The sequence below is a fragment of the Danio rerio genome, chromosome 18 (assembly GCF_049306965.1).
Source record: "Danio rerio strain Tuebingen ecotype United States chromosome 18, GRCz12tu, whole genome shotgun sequence".
NCBI classification, from domain to species: Eukaryota; Metazoa; Chordata; class Actinopteri; order Cypriniformes; family Danionidae; genus Danio; species Danio rerio.
The window spans coordinates 8830483-8847692 of record NC_133193.1 but is presented as its reverse complement, the minus strand read 5'-3'; the positions used below and the strand labels follow the sequence as shown (position 1 = coordinate 8847692).

The window sequence follows — 17210 nt, the reverse complement described above, 5'->3', positions numbered from 1 at the left end:
AAATATTATTCTCTGGTTTCTTCTATCTGTCTGTGCTTTCTTAAATATCAGCGTATTGAAATGCAGGACTTTGACACACAATAACGATCAGAATTTAAAGGAAAGTTTAGATGTGAATTATGTGAATTATTGTTATCATTCAAGCTCCACCAAACCCAAATACATTTCTATCTGTCTAAATGTGCAGGAGCCACCGAAGAGGATCGACTGTCTGCCCTGGCAGCGGAGCACAGATTTCCACGAAGCTCCTCCATGACGGACAGCCTGAGAGACAGCCATAGTATCCCTCCACCTCCTCAGATGGCTCCCCCACCTCCTCCATCGCTTTACTATCTAGATACTGGACCCCCTCCTTCATTCTGCCCACCCCCTCCCCCTGGCCGCCTTCACGACCCCAGCCGTTCCAGTTTTAAACCAGGCTCTGAGCCGAGACTACATGCATTGCCTCAGACAATGTCTGCTGAGCTGTATGAGCCGCCTCGCCATGCCTCCCACATGGAGAGGCAGAAGAAAGCCCGCTCCATGATCATCCTGCAGGATTCCTCCCACCTCCCTGTGGAGCCTACTGACATCCCCAGGCCAGGTCCTGTCTCAACTCCGCCTGAGAGAATCAAGCGGAAAGGCAGAATCATAGATAACCCCTACGCCAATGTGGGTCAGTTCAGCGTGGGTATGTTCACGCCAACTCCCAGCAAGCCACAACGGAGGAAGAGCCCACTTGTTAAGCAACTGCAGGTGGAAGATGCTCAGGAAAGAGCCTCACTAGCATTGGCATCCATCCATGCGAGGGAGCACTCTCCTTCTGGGCGCCTTGCTGCCCAGCACACCAGCAGGTCTGACTTCTTTCATCAGCAGCAGCAGCTGTTGCATGAACGCAGTCAAGCTCATGCTGAAGGACTGTTGCAAGGAAAAGGACCTTTTGCTGCTGCCATTGCTGATGCTGTGAAGGACAGAGAACGTCGTCTGGAGGAGAGGCGGAAATCTACAGTCTTCCTATCAGTGGGAACTATGGAGGGCAGTTCAGCACCACCCCCCGAGGCCCCCTCGCTCACACCATCCCGTTCTGTTGATGAACGAATGCTCACTCGTGAACTCGGTCAATTGCCTCCTCCCGCCTTGGCGTTACGTCCCTCACCTGGGGGCACCACCTTCATTCACCCACTGACAGGTAAGCCCCTGGACCCCAACTCTCCATTGGCACTTGCGCTGGCCGCAAGAGAACGGGCATTAACTTCCCAGAGTCAGTCCCCCTCAAGCAGCCCTGAGCCCAGAACTAAACATGAAACTGCTGGAGGGGTACTGTATATGGAGACCCAGACCAAAGAGGCTGAGCGGTCAGAGGGTGAGGGTGGGTTTGCTTCACCTCCCTTTTCTCCTGCAACAAAAAGAATTTACGAGACCTCCGTCCCCACTAGCAAGATTCAGTGGGGAAGTCCCATATCTACCAGGAAAGAGTTAGAAACAAGGACAGAAAGGAAGGAGGAGAGGAAAATTGAGGACAAAAAGAGTATGATCATCAGCATCATGGACACGTCTCAGCAGAAAACTGCTGGGCTTATCATGGTTCATGCAACGAGTAATGGGCAGGCTGTAGGGCCCAGTCCAGAGCGCAGTGTCCCTTCCCCTAAGGGGATATTGTCAGAAAGCCCCAAACCCATGTTGGCCGAAATTAAACGTGCAAAGTCCCCTGGTCCCGAAGCTCCTTCGATATCCACCCCACCACCCACCGCAGCTCCAACTTCCCAGCCCCCTCCCAGCCCATCCTCAGACAAAACCTTGGCTCAGGGTAGTTCTGAGGAGGATGCCGAACCCTATACAGTCACCTTGCCACCTGCCATGCTATCCTCCAGTGACGAGGAGACAAGAGAGGAGCTTCGTAAAATCGGTGTGGTTCCTCCGCCGGACGAATTTTCAAATGGCCTTCTTGCTAAGACTCCTGAAACTGCAGTACCTCCTGCTCCCACGTTGACGCAGACAACTCCTTCTACCTTGCCCTCAGCTCCACCCGCTCCACCACCCCCTGCTCCTTCAGCAGCGGTCGCTGCAGCAGCACAGGTCCCTGCTAGCAGTGGCCTGCAAGCAGCCTCAGGGAAGCCATCTGAGTCCCACCTGGGCCCAGAGTCTGCTGCTGACTCCGGGGTGGAAGAGGTAGACACTCGTAGCTCCAGCGATCACCACCTGGAGACCACGAGCACCATCTCTACTGTCTCCAGCATGTCCACACTGTCCTCGGAAAGCGGCGAGCCAACAGACACTTACACCACCCACGCAGATGGCCAGACGTTCATTCTTGATAAGCCGCCAGTGCCTCCAAAGCCAAAGCTCAAGTCCCAGCTCAGCAAGGGCCCGGTGACGTTCAGGGACCCCCTGCTCAAGCAGTCATCTGATAGCGAACTGCTCTCACAGCAGCATGCGGCTGCACTGGCTGCTGCTGCGGGAGCCTCAGGCCCGGCCAGACCCCGCTACCTCTTCCAGAGACGCTCTAAGTTGTGGGGGGACACAGTAGAACCCCGTCCGCTTTCGGGGGCAGAGGAAGGCAAGCCCACTGTGATCAGCGAGCTCAGCTCCCGGCTGCAGCAGCTGAACAAGGACACACGCTCACTTGGGGAAGAGCCACTTGGAGCTTCACTTGACCCCGGACGAAAATCCCCCGTGGTCGGTCCAAGGTAAAGTGCGAATCTTACAGGAGAGCATTCAATCAGCAATTTTTCAAAATTTCTATGAAAAATGCTGATTTTGTCTGTTTATGATCCAAATGCAGTTTTCTATTGGTTAAATGGCACTGAGAATATTTACCCTGTGCAGTTATTTTTATCAAATATGATTAACAGTGATTAATTGAAACTAATAAATCTGTAATCGTTAATATGGAATAAAAAGAACATAAACAAGATCCATTAAACATTCTCATAAACATCATAAAGAATGCCAAAGAATGTAATGCAGACATGATTAAATGGGCAGACTTTTATCTTAAATAAAGCAAATTAACATCTTTAACCTTTGGAACGTGTTTAGAAGAAATGAAGTGGTAATGTCTAACATGCTTTCTTCATTGAGATGTTTGGAGCCCAAGAACAATCTCAGCATTCGATTTCCAATGGTAAGTAACATAGGATACCCTGATTTTACCAACCAACCATAGACTATGCGGATGCAAAAATACACATAAATAAGACACAGGAACAGTTTGAGATAAACTGATTAACTGGAATAAATAAGCTTCGTATAAAATCAGAAATGTAATGATTGTTTTCTGTCTTGATTTTTAAAGCACCAGCTATGTATCATTTTGCTTATATCCTCAAATACAACTGAAGTCCTTTATATCCCAACAGATGTGACAACGACATGGAAGACAGTAAACCTTAGCTTTTAGCCACTAGGGTAAATCAAATGTCATTCCTTTTATTTTCTATCCTTTGACAATCCACTAATCACACATTCAATCACTTTTGCTGGCATTGTTCTGGGTTTTATTAATCACTCCTGCAGGTTCTGTGTTCCCTTGTCCACCCTGGCAAATCAACTAAAAGTACAGTGTACACCAAGTATAATATATTAAGGGGCCATTTACACAACAAGGTTTTCAGCCAAAATCAGTAAACTTTTTATGCAATTTGCTTGTTTGTTTTCAGGACAATAGCATTTTGGATACTGAAAACACATCAATTTTAAAATAAGAAGTAGATTTTTTAGAAAACCCGCCTTTTCCTTTCTGTATAAACACCCCAAAATGGGAATTTTGAATAGTATGTGTTAGGTAAGGAGACATGCACAGTACATGTCAATTTTAAATACAAACGTGATTAAACATACACAATAGTGGCAGAGTGCATGGTACCATTGTGGCTGGTAAAAAGTTTGCTAATCACTTCTTCCACAAACTGTGGATTTTCCTTACCGATATTACAACAAACAATGGAAACGAATCCAACATAGGCTCATTCTGAAAACGTAGCTCTATATACATTTCTGGAGATCGTGAATCATGTAGCCAGATATACGCATGGCTGCTTTTAATTTTTTTTTAAAAACGCTACAGAGTGGTATGATGCCGTTCCTTTTTGCGCTTACCAGATGACCGTTTACCTCCATATGGATCATTTTCCGACTTCTACCAGTTTGTCCAGTTAGCTCGCTATGTACATCCGTGGACTTAAGGTGCTGAGAGGAGATGACAACGATGAATCCAGTGAAGAAAGCAGGTAAGACAAAACTAAAATAAACAAGTAAATAACAGGGTATAACAGAATGTGGTAAAACGTAATCAGGCAAGAGCTTTTCTTTTTCTGAATTGCTTTTTAAATTTGTTGGTTGGGTTTATTGAAGTGGGTGGGCGACGCAATTTGTGCTTTTTAAAATACTATTAGTTGGGTTTAGGAAAGGGGGAAGGGTGGGTTAGTCGATCGGTCAGTCGAGTCATTCAGTCAGGCAAACAGTCAGTCGACAGCGCCCTCTGGTGGATTTAAAAGAGTAGAGCAGGCACTCGTGAGAGAAATTTGAGATCTCAAAAAGCGTACACATTGGCCTCTGGTGGATTCTCAAAAACAGAACCTGCAAAAAAGAACAGAACCTTCCTCCTGGGACGTATTTGACGGTCTCCAGAAATGTAAATAGCGGCGCGTTTTTAGAAAAAGCCTGGTTTGAACGAATCATATACACACTGCAAAGTTTAATCACACCAATGACACATTGTCACTTCCTTAAATGTTGTGTTTACTGTTTACTACCGTGCATACGAATTACAGTGTTTTTTAAGGTTTTTTTGTTTAATATGTGTAAATGTGGATAATTTTTTAAATGTTGTGTATACATAAAAAAGCTTAATGTTAAACGTTTGTTTTTGGCTACATCATTGTTGTGTAAATGTAGCTTAAGTGTAACCATTTTGGCCATGCAGCTTGTTCAGTGTTTGATTCAACTCGAAAACGTCCTCAGTGACATGCTGTAAAACATTGTTTAAACTGGATTTGAAGTCCCTCTGTACATTGCCATTTGGGTGTTCACAAGGTAACAGATGGCTTCAGGGCATGCACCATCTCAAGCTTTGTCCCTTCACCTTCCAAATCTAACATTGTGAGCCTTTCCCTGTGGCCTACTCCTCTGTGGCACTGTGGTAGCAGTATGTATGTGTGACGTTGAATGGTATGAATATGTTGTTTGCATCCAGTTACTCCTTAAAGTCGCCATGAAATCAAAATTTGTTCTTCTTATTTTTGCATTAATAGTTGTGCTCATTATAAATTAGGTATCTGTGCACTTCATTGTTTTGTAAGGGTGTGCTCATACTTGGTACAGTTGCCTTAAACCATGCCGAAGCGCGCTTGTCCCCCCTCCTGTCTCCACTGATGGCCTGCTCTAACACAGCATTTTGCCTTCCGATTCAATGATGCGACTGTTCATTTTAACAGAAGAGAAGCGCTCTCGCACAGTACAATGGAGATTGCTTTAGTTATATCGTTTTGTATTATTTTTTTAGTAATTTGGGATGCAGCGACACACAGTCAAATATTTTGCCGAACAGATCCACAACTTTTGACACTCATAAATTATCATAAAAGCCATCCTGTTGCAGGTATTAGGAGGTTTGCTGAAGGTGCAGCTGACATTCAGGGGAGGTTTGCATATTTAATCAACTATGACAGGTCGTGAAAAGTAAGAATGATTAATAAAAGTGACGTTGCGTCTTCAGTTGTGCACTCAGGCACCATGCCAAAGCCCAACCGAACCACACCTTGCCACACCTCTTCCAACCAGACCAGGGCCAGTCAACTGAACCGTGCCAGGAGCACTCACACTTGTCAAATGAACCGGGAACTGTGCCCGGGCACGGTTTGGAATAGCATAGTGTGAGTGCACCCTCACACTATTATGATTATGAGAGCAAAATTCATTTGCTCTCATAATCTTTAAACAAATTCCTTCTCTCCTCCCTCAAAATGACTTTTCTTTACTTCTGGTCGCATGGAATGCCTTTAGGGCAGGGCTATCAGGGTGTGTCCTGTTTCTGCCCTGCTTTTATTCATTTATAAATCTTCCTTCATTTTGTTAGAAACATCCATCTTCTGATGATTCAATTCAATTCACCTTTATTTGTATAAAACTTTTGAATGTAGATTGTGTCAAAGCAGCTTCACATAAAAGATCAAAGTAAATGGTAACGGTGTAGTTCAGTTTTCAGTGTTTAAGTTCAGTTCAGTTTAGTTCAGTTCAGTGTGGTTTAATAATCACTACTAAGACTCCAAACACTGTGGAGCAAATCCATCGATGCGTAGCTCTTCCGATCCCAAACCATGCAAGCTAGTGGCAACAGCAGCGAGGAAAAAACTTCATCAATTGGCGAAAGTGAAGGAAAAAACCTTGAGAGAAACCAGACTCAGTTGGGCACGATCATTTCAATTTCTCTGCTGGCCAAACGTCTTGTGTAGATTTGCAGTCTCAGCGGCGGAGGCTGAAAGCTGGACCTCAGTGAAGACTCAACAGTCCCTGGAACATCCCAGGACTCAGTCTCATGCTCTTCACTCCTCCATGACCACCACTGCAGCTGCTCAGGATATGGCCTGGTCCAGGATATGGAAACCTTGGGATCATATTGTCGCTGGTCTTGGATCGAATCAAGGACTCTGCATAGTCTGAGGGCCTCGGAATGAGTATCCCCAGGTGGAAATATAGAATAAAGAGAATAAATAGAGTAGCTGCTGTTCATAGTGTATATTAACAAGATGCAGAAACCTGTGTGGATGTATCATATAGCTAAGTGATGCACTGAGTGTATGTTTTACTAAAAAGATTGGTCTTTATTCAAGTTTTGAACTGCGAGGGTGTGTCTGAGCCTCAGACGTCATCAGGAAGGTTATTCCAGTGTTTAGGAGCCATAAATGAGAAGGCTCGACCTCCTTTACTTGACTTTACTATTCTAGCTACTACAAGAAGCCCTGAGTTTTCAGATCTTAAAGAGTGAGTTGGATTGTAGTGAGACAGACGGTTGGTTAGATCAACAGAAGCTAGATTGTTTAAAGCTTTATAGGTAAGAAGCAATATTTTAAATGTAATACAAAACTTAACTGGCAGCTAGTGTGAGGAGGATAAAATTCAGTCACTTCCCAGTGGACGAAATCATGCACCACACTATTTTTTACTTAATTCAGGACCTTTTCGTTTGGATGTACATCACGATATGAAACACAAATGACAGCCTTAACTTTCATTTCATGGCGACTTTAAAACTCATGTTTGTTCACTTTATTTGAATGTAGAAATAAAAGTGTATTCAAATAAACCAGCTTTTGACTGGATAATAAAGCATTAAACTAACATAATCATCACATGACTTCATCATAGTCTCTCATTCCTATCTATGTAGCCATGTTAAAAATGTAAACATTCTTTCCACTTCTGAGCATTTTATTTCTGTAGTTTTGGCGTCATTTTCATACATCAACCATGCTAACACAATGATCACTCTGGCTTCTACTTAGAACAAAATGTTGCATTGATTGTTTATTTTTCATCCATAATTGTTCAGTTTGTTTTGTTGCTCAATTTTTGTTGGTCGGTTTGACTGGAATGCCACCTTACCCCAGACGAAGCACTTGTGGAAAAAATTAATTACATATTATAATTTTAAAAAAGTAATCGGTCATTTATAGAGTCTCCATATGTGTGTGTTCCACTATTGAAAGCTGACGTCTGGGGATAGCTGTGCTCTGGTCTGTGTCGCTATGCATTTGGTTTGCATTGGATTGACATTGTTGAGGATGTGAAGTGTGTTTGGTGTTTGTTTTTGTTCTGTCATGGACTGATGCTAACCGACCGCTCTCTCTCTCTCTCTCTCATTGCTCCCTCTCTCTTTCTCTCTCCATCTCTCTCTCTCTCTCTCTCTCTCCTATCTCTATTTCTCTCACTATCTCTCTCTTTGCATGCTACGCTGCTCTGTCTAGAGCTGAATCTGAGGCTAAGCCCAGAAGAACCGGGCACCTGTGTAAGTGCGCATGAATCATCTCATCTCTCTTTTTTCTGTCTGTTTCCACGAGCCCTGATCATCATCCACCCCTTCCGTTATGTTAATTTGGCCAGACCCCCCTTTTAAACCCAGCTTTTTCATGTTCCTCATTGGCTGCTTAATACTCCTCAATCATCAAATTACATCCCCAATAGGATTTCAAGAATAGGACAATAGTTTGTGTTTAGAGTTTACGTATAGGCTGCTTTAACAGGCATAATGATCAGAGCTTGCATATATATTGTTAAATGAATTGGCTATAGTATATGTAGGATATTGTAGTGAATGCATTCTTTAATTACATGCGTAAGCACCAGTAATGCAAGTAATTTGACGGTTGAGTCTGTCGTCTTCTTTTGTTTCCATGTGTTGCATGTTTTGTTGTGCTTTCAGTGTTCGGCTTGCAAAATGTGTAATTTTTTCAGTGTTATGCATTTAATAGCCATTTATTCAAACTCATGTAACCACCCTAGTTATTACCGTTGGTTGTTAACTAAGTAATTACGTCTGATTTTGCTTCAGTGGATACGGATATGTGCAGAAGTGAAAAAACACTTAGAATTTGCCTAATGATATTTATGATATTTGTAAGCATCAAAACAACTTCGCCCACAACCCAACAAGACCACGCCCCTTTTGATATCATCACTACAGTAACTAGACTTACGCTCTCAGAAATAAAGGTACGCGAGCTGTCACATTTGTGCTTAAAGGGTTCATATTGGTACCTCAAAAGTATATATTAGTACCTACAAATTTTAAGAGGAACACTTTTGTACTTTTTAGGTACTAATACGTACCCTTCAGGTAGTAATATGGACCTTTAAGGTACAAATGTATACCTTTTAAAAAGGTACCTCCCCAGTGACATCTTAGAGTGTAATCACTACTGCAGTCTAAAGAGTTTATCAAATATTACTTAATGCACCTTTCCACTTTTAAACACTCTCAGTCTTGACAAGCTTAATAAATTACATTTATTGTGTATATGCATTTGTTTCTTATTTTAATATTTAATATTAAATTAATGTATAAATATTTTTCTAAAACTACAATAATATCTGCCTATTTAAATTAAAATTAAGCTTATTTTTTAAATTGTTTGTTTTACATCCTGAAACTAATCTTGGATTATTTAAAGTAAACTAATATTTTAAATTAAGAATTCTTACGTATTTTAAATTAAGCTTATTTTTGATCATTTTCCAATCAAAATATCTAGACATGCTGGACACAACAAATTTATTACAGAAGCTTTTTTTGTGTATTTTTGTGTATTTTGTTTGACTGTATTTAGCTTAACTTTAGTTCAGACTTTATTTTTTTATTTAAGTTACATTGCATCTACATGCCAACAAATTTTTTATTAGATTATAAGTAGACTGTTAGGTTGGGGTTAGGGTGTGTAAGTTGACAGGTACTTGCAAAGTTTCTTATAGTCAGTTAAATGTCTGATGAAGGAGCAGTATGAGCAGATATTAAGCAGAAAGTCTACTAATACTTAAATGGACCATCAAAATAAAGTGTACCCTTATTTAATTCAATAAGTTTCAGTTTTGTCAATGCATTAGTTCATAATTAATTAATTGCAATGATTATTAATTAATGTTACATTGAAATAAGAAGAATTCAAAGATGATTCCTTGGATCCTTGGATTTACTAACATTTTTATTAAATTAAGCGGATGTAAACGATTTATTTGGGCTGAATTCAAGCAAACAAATTAAGTTGAACATTACTAAATTTAATTTGCTTATTTAAATTTAACCCATATTAATTGTTTGCAACTTTTTTGCAGACATCATTTTTTTTCAGTGTAGATAATAGTCCCTAAATAATATTAACAGTACAACCTTTGATTTTAATATTGCATTAGTAAATGTTGCAGTATTTCAGTTCTTCAGAAGTATTTTTCATGGCTTGCTGATGTTAACTAATATTAAAAAAAAAGATGTTTACTTCTTTGATAGTTAAATAAGAAAAAATCTTTGCAATATCTACCAATCCATGATAGATATTGCAAAGATTAATGTCATCTTTGAAAAATACCAAATGGATTTTAGCTTCAAGTAAATCTAAGAATTTTTGATTTTTCACTGGAAAATGAGTCAAAAAAGATATTGAAATATGTCATCATTAATAGTATAACACTATAAACCCTACAAACTAAAATCTAAAAATTCAGCAATTCAGATTTTCTTTCACTCGATGATCATATAAAGAGTTTTCTTATTCTTTACTCCACAGGTAATACTTTTGCACTAAACACATAAATAAAGCATCTCACTAACACAATTTTAAAGGGATCGTTCACCCAAAAATGAAATGCTGTCATCATTCCTGTACTTGTTTCTTCTGTTAAACCCAAAACAAGATATTTTCAAGAAAGCTGAAAACCGGTAACCATTGACTTCCATAGCATTTTTATTTCCTACTATGAAAGTCAATGGTTAATGCTTCAAACATTCTTCAAAACATCTTGTTTGTGTTCAAAAGAAGAAATACAGCAAGCATTTTTTGTTTTTGATGTGAATGTCTAGTAAACGTCTAAACATAGTCGTCTTGGCTAAATTTGAGCTGTCAGTGAAAATTTAATGGACTTATAAGAAAAGACTAAAACTAGACTAGTCATTAAATAAATAGAAATCAATGACTACACATATAAAGTCTGTCTATTTGACGACTAGTCTAGTTTTGGACTATTCTTAGACCGCCCAAGTTTAGCCTTGTTTTAGTCAAGCTACCTTCGTTTAAAATTGTGTGCTGGGAAGACACTTATAAAAGTTTACAACCACTTGAAGGTGAATAAATCCTAAATGTTCATTCTTGCTTGAACTATCCCTTTGATGCGTTTTCCACATCTATCTCCAAGCGTAGACTCCTAACATAGCTGATGCTATTACTAAAATTGGGTTACAGAGAGACCATTTCTCTAAAAACATTTTAATTTGACTTTCACTCTCTGCCCCCTTCCATTTCTCTTTCTCCCCATGTTTTCAACTTTTAGACTCTTCAGCAGTTTGGGAGAGCTCCATACTATCTCTCAGAGAGGCTACGGCACCACCTACACCATCAGACCAGGCAGCCGCTACCCAGTAACCCGCAGGACTCCCAGTCCCGGATCCCCGGACCGCTCAGATCCTCTAGGACCCATCCGGGGTTTCGGCCTGGCCACGTCACCGATCACACCGCCCACCATCCTTAAGTCGTCCAGCCTCAGTCTCCCTCACGAACCGAAAGAAGTGCGTTTCGTCATGAGGAGCTCCAGTGCACGGAGTCGCTCACCCTCGCCGGCCCCTTCGCCAGGCATGACCTCCCCGCTTCTCACCCTGCGGCCGTTCCACCAGAAACCCCTTCATCTGTGGAACAAGTACGACGTGGGAGACTGGCTGGCCAGCATTAACCTGGCCGAACACCGGGATCGTTTCCAGGAGCACGAGATCGAGGGCTCCCATCTGCCTGCTCTGACCAAGGAGGACTACGCTGAGCTGGGTGTGACACGTGTCGGTCACCGCATGAACATTGAGCGCGCCCTTAAACAGCTGCTGGAGAGTTGACCACGCGCCTCCCTCTGCCTGTAGCTAGTCTCAACACGGTTTACTTTTAAATTCCTACTTTATTTCATTTGGGGGGGGGGTTCTTGTGATTTCAGAGCTTTCAAGAAACACTCTATGTTTTTTTTTTGGAAGTGACCTGAAGTTAACAGTTGGGGTTTACCATTTTTGAAGCCTTTTAGCTGATCTCTGGGTCTGGCAGGAGCACTTTTAGTTTAGCTTAGCATAGATCATTGAATTGGATTAGACCATTACCATCTTACTCAATAAAAAAAACTGAAAATTATTTTTAATAAGCTTAATATTTTAAGCTTCTCGCTCAAAAATGACCAAATAGTTTAAACATTTTCCTTTTTAAAGCTTGACCTTTCTGTAGTTAAATTGTGTATGAAGACTGACGGAGAATTAAAAGATGCTATTTATTAGGTCAGTAAGTCTAAGAACTAATGGCCTAATGCTATTTAATCACACATGCTAATCAGTTTACGAGTTATCCAGAGTTAATAGTTGGTGTTTACCATTTTTGAATATTTTAAGCCAACTCCGGGTCTGGCAGGAGCACTTTTAGCTTAGCTTAGCATAGATCATTGAACTGCATTAGACCATTAGCATCTCACTTAATAATTTTCCTCCGCTATAGTTACATCGTGACTGATGGAAAATGAAAAGATGCTATTTATTAGCTCAGTAAGTCTAGAAACTATATCGTCATTTGGGTGTAATGATCAAGGAACTTTGCAGTTGTACCATGGCTGCAGCAGGAGAAAGAATATTACACAGTGTCTGAAAATGCTGCAGCTGCAGCCATGGTGGAGCAACAAAGTTCCTTGATTATTAAACGATGCTAATGGTCAAATCCAACTCAGTTACCTATGCTAACATTTACAAGTCACCTACAGTTAACAGTAAGGTTTTATAATTTTTTTTATCAATTTAGCCAATCTCTGTGTCTGGCGGGAGTACTTTTAGCATAGCTTAGCATGCATCATTAAATTGGATTGGATTATTAGCATCTCACTCAATAAAAAATTCAAAAACGATTTTTATTATTTTTTCTATTTAAAGGTTCTGTCAGTGCCAATAGCCCAGTAGTTAAGTGCGCCGACATATAACATGGTAGAGCTGAAGATCTTTGCCCAATCCTTATAGGACGGGGGTGGGTTTAGGTTTAATTTCTATCGTTTCAGGTGGGGTCGGGCCGGGCCTGGCTTGTGCAACAAATGAACCATGTGATGCGTTTCGATTAAGTAATCAAATCGATTGTTACAACATTAAAATCTATCCCTGCAAAAGTAAAACAAATGATGACTGAGAAAGAGTTAAAAAGAGCGAATTTTGACTGCGGTGAGGCCCGCCACCAGTTCAAAAAGATTAGTCATTCTAGCCACCAAGGTATTTCGGCAGTCACTCATGCACTGTGTATTACGGTAGAACGCTAAACAGCAATGTATGTGCAGCAAGCTGACAGGGAAGATGACGAGCCCACTCGCTGCATTGAAACTGCTGTCATGGAAAATGAAATTGATGTTCTTGGCTGGTAAAAGATGAAAGAACAATCCTACCCAAAACTTGCAAAATTAGCCAGATCAGAATGCTTCTTGGCCAGTAGCAGCAGCACTGAAAGGGTGTTCGGTGCTGCTGGACGCACCATCCTAAGCGAAGATCTGCGCTAAAGCCAATTAAAGTGGATTCAATAATGTTCCTCCACAAAAACACGTAGCCTAATCTTGATGAGTAAAGGGTTTTTAAATTATAAATAAATATTAATTAAACCATTAAATCATAACGTAGACAGAGTATAACGTTGGCATTAGGCTATTCTTTTAATATTCAGCTTATTCGTCACCTTAAAGCCAGCTTGTGAAGAGAAGTGGTGAAACAAATCCCACAGAGCCTTTATCTTAATTTCTTTATTGCCAAATACCCGTCATAATTTCACATGTATTTTTATTTAATTTGTTAAGAAAGACTTATTTTTATTGGTGTATTGGCCAATTTAAAGGCTAAGTGTATGTACCCAGGCCTATTTAGAGTGCTGAGATGATACGATGTTACAGAGGACTTATTTTATTTCTTTGTTCCAACTTCCAAGTGGCCTATAGCCTACGTTTGCTACGAATAAATAATGTTAAAACATATAAATGACTCATTCTCAAAGGCAAAAGAGCTGTGTGCATGAGCACATTTGAATAATGTCGGGCAATAAACGGGTTCGGGCTTTATGAAGCTGTCAATCAAAATGTACCTGTCGGGCTCAGGCCGAATTCTGTCAGACTTCAGGCGTAATTTTTATGGCCCGATTAAAGCTCTATAACATGGTGGTGCTCATAGCGACCTGAGTTCGACTCCCGACTCGAGGTCCTTTGCCAACCATTTCCCTCTCTCTGCTCCTAATACATACCTGTCTGTAACCTTGACTGTCCTATCCAAACTAAATGTGAAAAACCCCTTAAAAAATTATTATTAAAAAAAAAATATTGACTCTTCTGTAGTTACACAGACTGTGTACTCAGACTGACAGAGAACAAAAAGTTGCTTTTTGGGTCAAGAAGTCTAGGAACTATACTCTCGTTTAGGTATAATAATCAAGGAACGTTGCTGTCGTACTATGGCTGCAGCAGGTGCAATGATATTACAGTGTCTGAAAATAGTCCCCAGCTAGGTAACTAGGTAATGGCGTGCTGTAGCCATGGTACCACAGCAAAGTTCCTTGATTATAAAGCCAAAGTGAGAGTATAGTTCCTATATTGATCTAGAATAAAGCAACTTTTTATTTTTCATCAGTCTTAGTACACGATGTAACTATAGAAGAGTCAAGCTTTAAATAGTAAAATGTTTAAACTATTTAATCATTTTTGAGCGAGATGCTAATGGTCTAATCTGATTAAATTATCTATGCTAAGCTAAGCTAAATGTGCTCCTGCCACACTCGGAAATCGGCTGACATAAACTCTATGGGATTTGTAAAATGAGCCTATTTTCCAAAAGAAAAAAAACATGGTGTTTCTTTAAAGCTGAAATGTGCACCTTCAATACTTTCTCCTAATTCTTCTCAAAACTTTGCTTTTTTTTTTTTTTTTTTTTTGAGCATCCTAACCAATCTGACAAACCAACATTTATCCGGGAAACAATTTCAACACTTACTTTTTTTATTAATTTATTTTTTTGTGCAGAAATCACACACTTTAGCTTTAAATTATCGCACTTTTCCTAAATCCATCATCAGTGGAGTGGGTGTTTGCTTTATGCTGTTTTTGTAGCACTAAGCCCCTCCCATCTCTGCCAGCAGCCAATCACCTGGGTGCTGTGTGTATTGGAGGGGCTGTGAATTTAACGATTGCACTGATTTTGTTCAAACTGCGCTCAATTCTGATCTAGAATTGACTGATCAAATCGTATTTGCTTGTTCAGACAGTATAGTCAAATATCCAAGTCGTTGGGCAGTGCACCGACATGTTGCTTTGGCGTCCCAAGTTCAAATTCTGGTTTCCCCAACTTTTGTTCCTGTCTAGCGACTGTCCCATCACAATAAAAGGGCAAAAATGGCTTAATTTAATCTCTAAATATTAATAATAGTTACTAATGTCAAGTCACCTTCATTTCTAGCGCTTTATACAACATAACATTAGTCAAAGATGCTTTACAAGGATGGAAAACAACAGGAAAATAGACAAATGCTAAAGGCCCGTTCACACCGGGGCACTTTTTGCTTTTATTTTTCATCAAGGTTTAACGCCTCCTGACTAAACATAGGATGCTAATGTGATCGTGCACACCAACATGCAAAACAGCAGACGTAAAAACGTCATTTTTAAAGAAACGCTTAATGCTCGTTTCTTTGTGTCAAAAACTTCTCCACCAATCAGATTGGCACTTTTGTTTTCAAGCTAGTGGCTGCTAAAGTTACAGTAAACACTACTTGGAGGCACTGTAAGGAAAACAGTTGAGGTGATCTCAGTTTCCTTTTTATTCAATGAAGAAGATGATGCACTGACATAGTTATTTACATTAGACCTCACCTATGGTATTGTTCTTTATTGGAGGGAATGCGACAATAGAGCCGCCATTTTAGTACAGGGTAGAGCTTCCTTGAAATGAATGTGGGAACAAGGTGCAATAGAGGACTGGCCATTCAGAGCCATAGATATGTAAACACATATACATATATCTATGACTGCTAATATGAGCTTAAGGGTGGTATATTTAGACTCAGTTGTGATCTAACTAACGAAAGCACATCTTAGTAGCAGGTGTAATGTAAATGTTCAATTCACCCTTATTTCTATAGCGCTTTTACATTGTAGTGTCAAAGCAGCTTCAGATATAAGTTCTAGTGAATTGAAACTGTCAGTCCAGTTTTCAAAGTTGAAGCTCAGTTTAGTTCAGTTCAGTGTGGTTTAATTTTCACTGCTGATAGTCCAAACACTGAAGAGCAAATCCATTGATGTGCAGTTCAACAAGTCCCAAATCAAGCCAGCCAGTGGCGACAGTGACAAGGAACAAACTTTACCATTTAACGAAAGTGAAGGAAAAAAAAACCTTGAGAGAAACCAAGCTTAATTGGGCACGACCATTTCTCCTCTGGTCAAACTTCCTGTGCGGAGCTGCAGTCTAGGCGCCAGAGGTTATGTAAATGAGATCTAAGAAACATCCAGTTGCTGCATCTGCTCACATACTGAGCTCATAATGCTTTCAAGCATTTAATGCATTTATGCAAATAGTCTGTACTCATTTACTCTAAATGTGTACAAGTGTCGACATTCATTTAGGCAAAAACTGCTTAAAATCCAATTCAACAGTTCTCATTGCATTTAATCCAATTTCAAACAACCTACAGATGTGTAGCTTTTTCTTGTCCGGACTACAAAAGTGCACCAAAAACTTTGATTTGTGCTATCTGTCTGAACAAAGCCAATGCAGAACATCTCATAATTGATTCTTCTTTTTCATTGGCATGATTAACACCCACTAATCCCTTAGTTCCAAATTGTTTTTTCTTTTTGTTTGTTTGTTTCCACTTTACTCTCTGCTTCTTACCGCTGCATCGTTCATCCAGAAAAAAAAGGAGGGATGCTGTCGAGAAAAGGAAGTTCAGTTGCCTTTCAGAGTATTTTTTTAGGAGTGGATGAGCAGAGTGGGCGTGGCGGGATCCTCTCTGTCCACCGCCTGCCCCCTTCTGGCTGAGGGACGTACTACAACTCGGAGAATGTTTAACCAACACTAGTGGCTTTTTCATAATCAGACTCTTACTTTGGGTTTCCAAAGGAAATATGACATTAGATAGAATATCTCAATGTATTTAAATAGCTTTGAAAAATGGAGAGAGACAGCAAACAGGACGGACCGTGTGAAACGCACCCGTCTCTCTCCGTAGATGATTTATTCCACCAATAATTTAATCATTTTTACCAATTATATACATATATATTTGACAGAAAAAAAGTATATAGATCTATGAATATAACATTTTTGTCATAAATATAAAAGTTATATATGATATTATATATATATAAAGACAAAAAACACTCTTGAAGATGATTTTTTGATGGTTCTCCTTTTAAGATGGACTGTAGCATGAAGCGTTACATCCCCATACGGAATGATGATTGACTGGTTTGTTCGATTTGCATTGTACCACCCTCTTATTTTC

At 40.2% G+C, this 17210-nt stretch overlaps 1 protein-coding gene and 1 long non-coding RNA gene across 27 annotated transcripts in view; one reads left to right on the top strand and one right to left on the bottom strand.

The window, feature by feature from the left end:
- shank3a (SH3 and multiple ankyrin repeat domains 3a) overlaps positions 1-12821 on the top strand; it is a 569169-nt gene extending 556348 nt beyond the window's left edge. For 14 of the 26 annotated variants that reach the window (XM_073930231.1, XM_073930230.1, XM_073930228.1 and 11 more), the window contains 2 exons: positions 188-2666; positions 11014-12821. In XM_073930231.1, coding sequence (XP_073786332.1) covers positions 188-2666; positions 11014-11563 — 3029 coding nt within the window. In that variant the 3' untranslated portion in view covers positions 11564-12821. Of the gene's footprint in view, positions 1-187; positions 3104-3338; positions 3388-7943; positions 7985-11013 lie in introns of all 26 variants that reach the window. The other 12 variants (XR_012394288.1, XR_012394287.1, XR_012394284.1 and 9 more) reach the window with 3 other exon arrangements.
- LOC141378806 (uncharacterized) lies at positions 11757-16993 on the bottom strand. Its single transcript, XR_012394296.1, has 2 exons — positions 14354-16993; positions 11757-14302 (listed from the first exon to the last, which is right to left on the bottom strand). It is a non-coding gene; the product is annotated as an uncharacterized lncRNA (long non-coding RNA).
- Between the last annotated feature and the right edge of the window lie 217 nt (positions 16994-17210).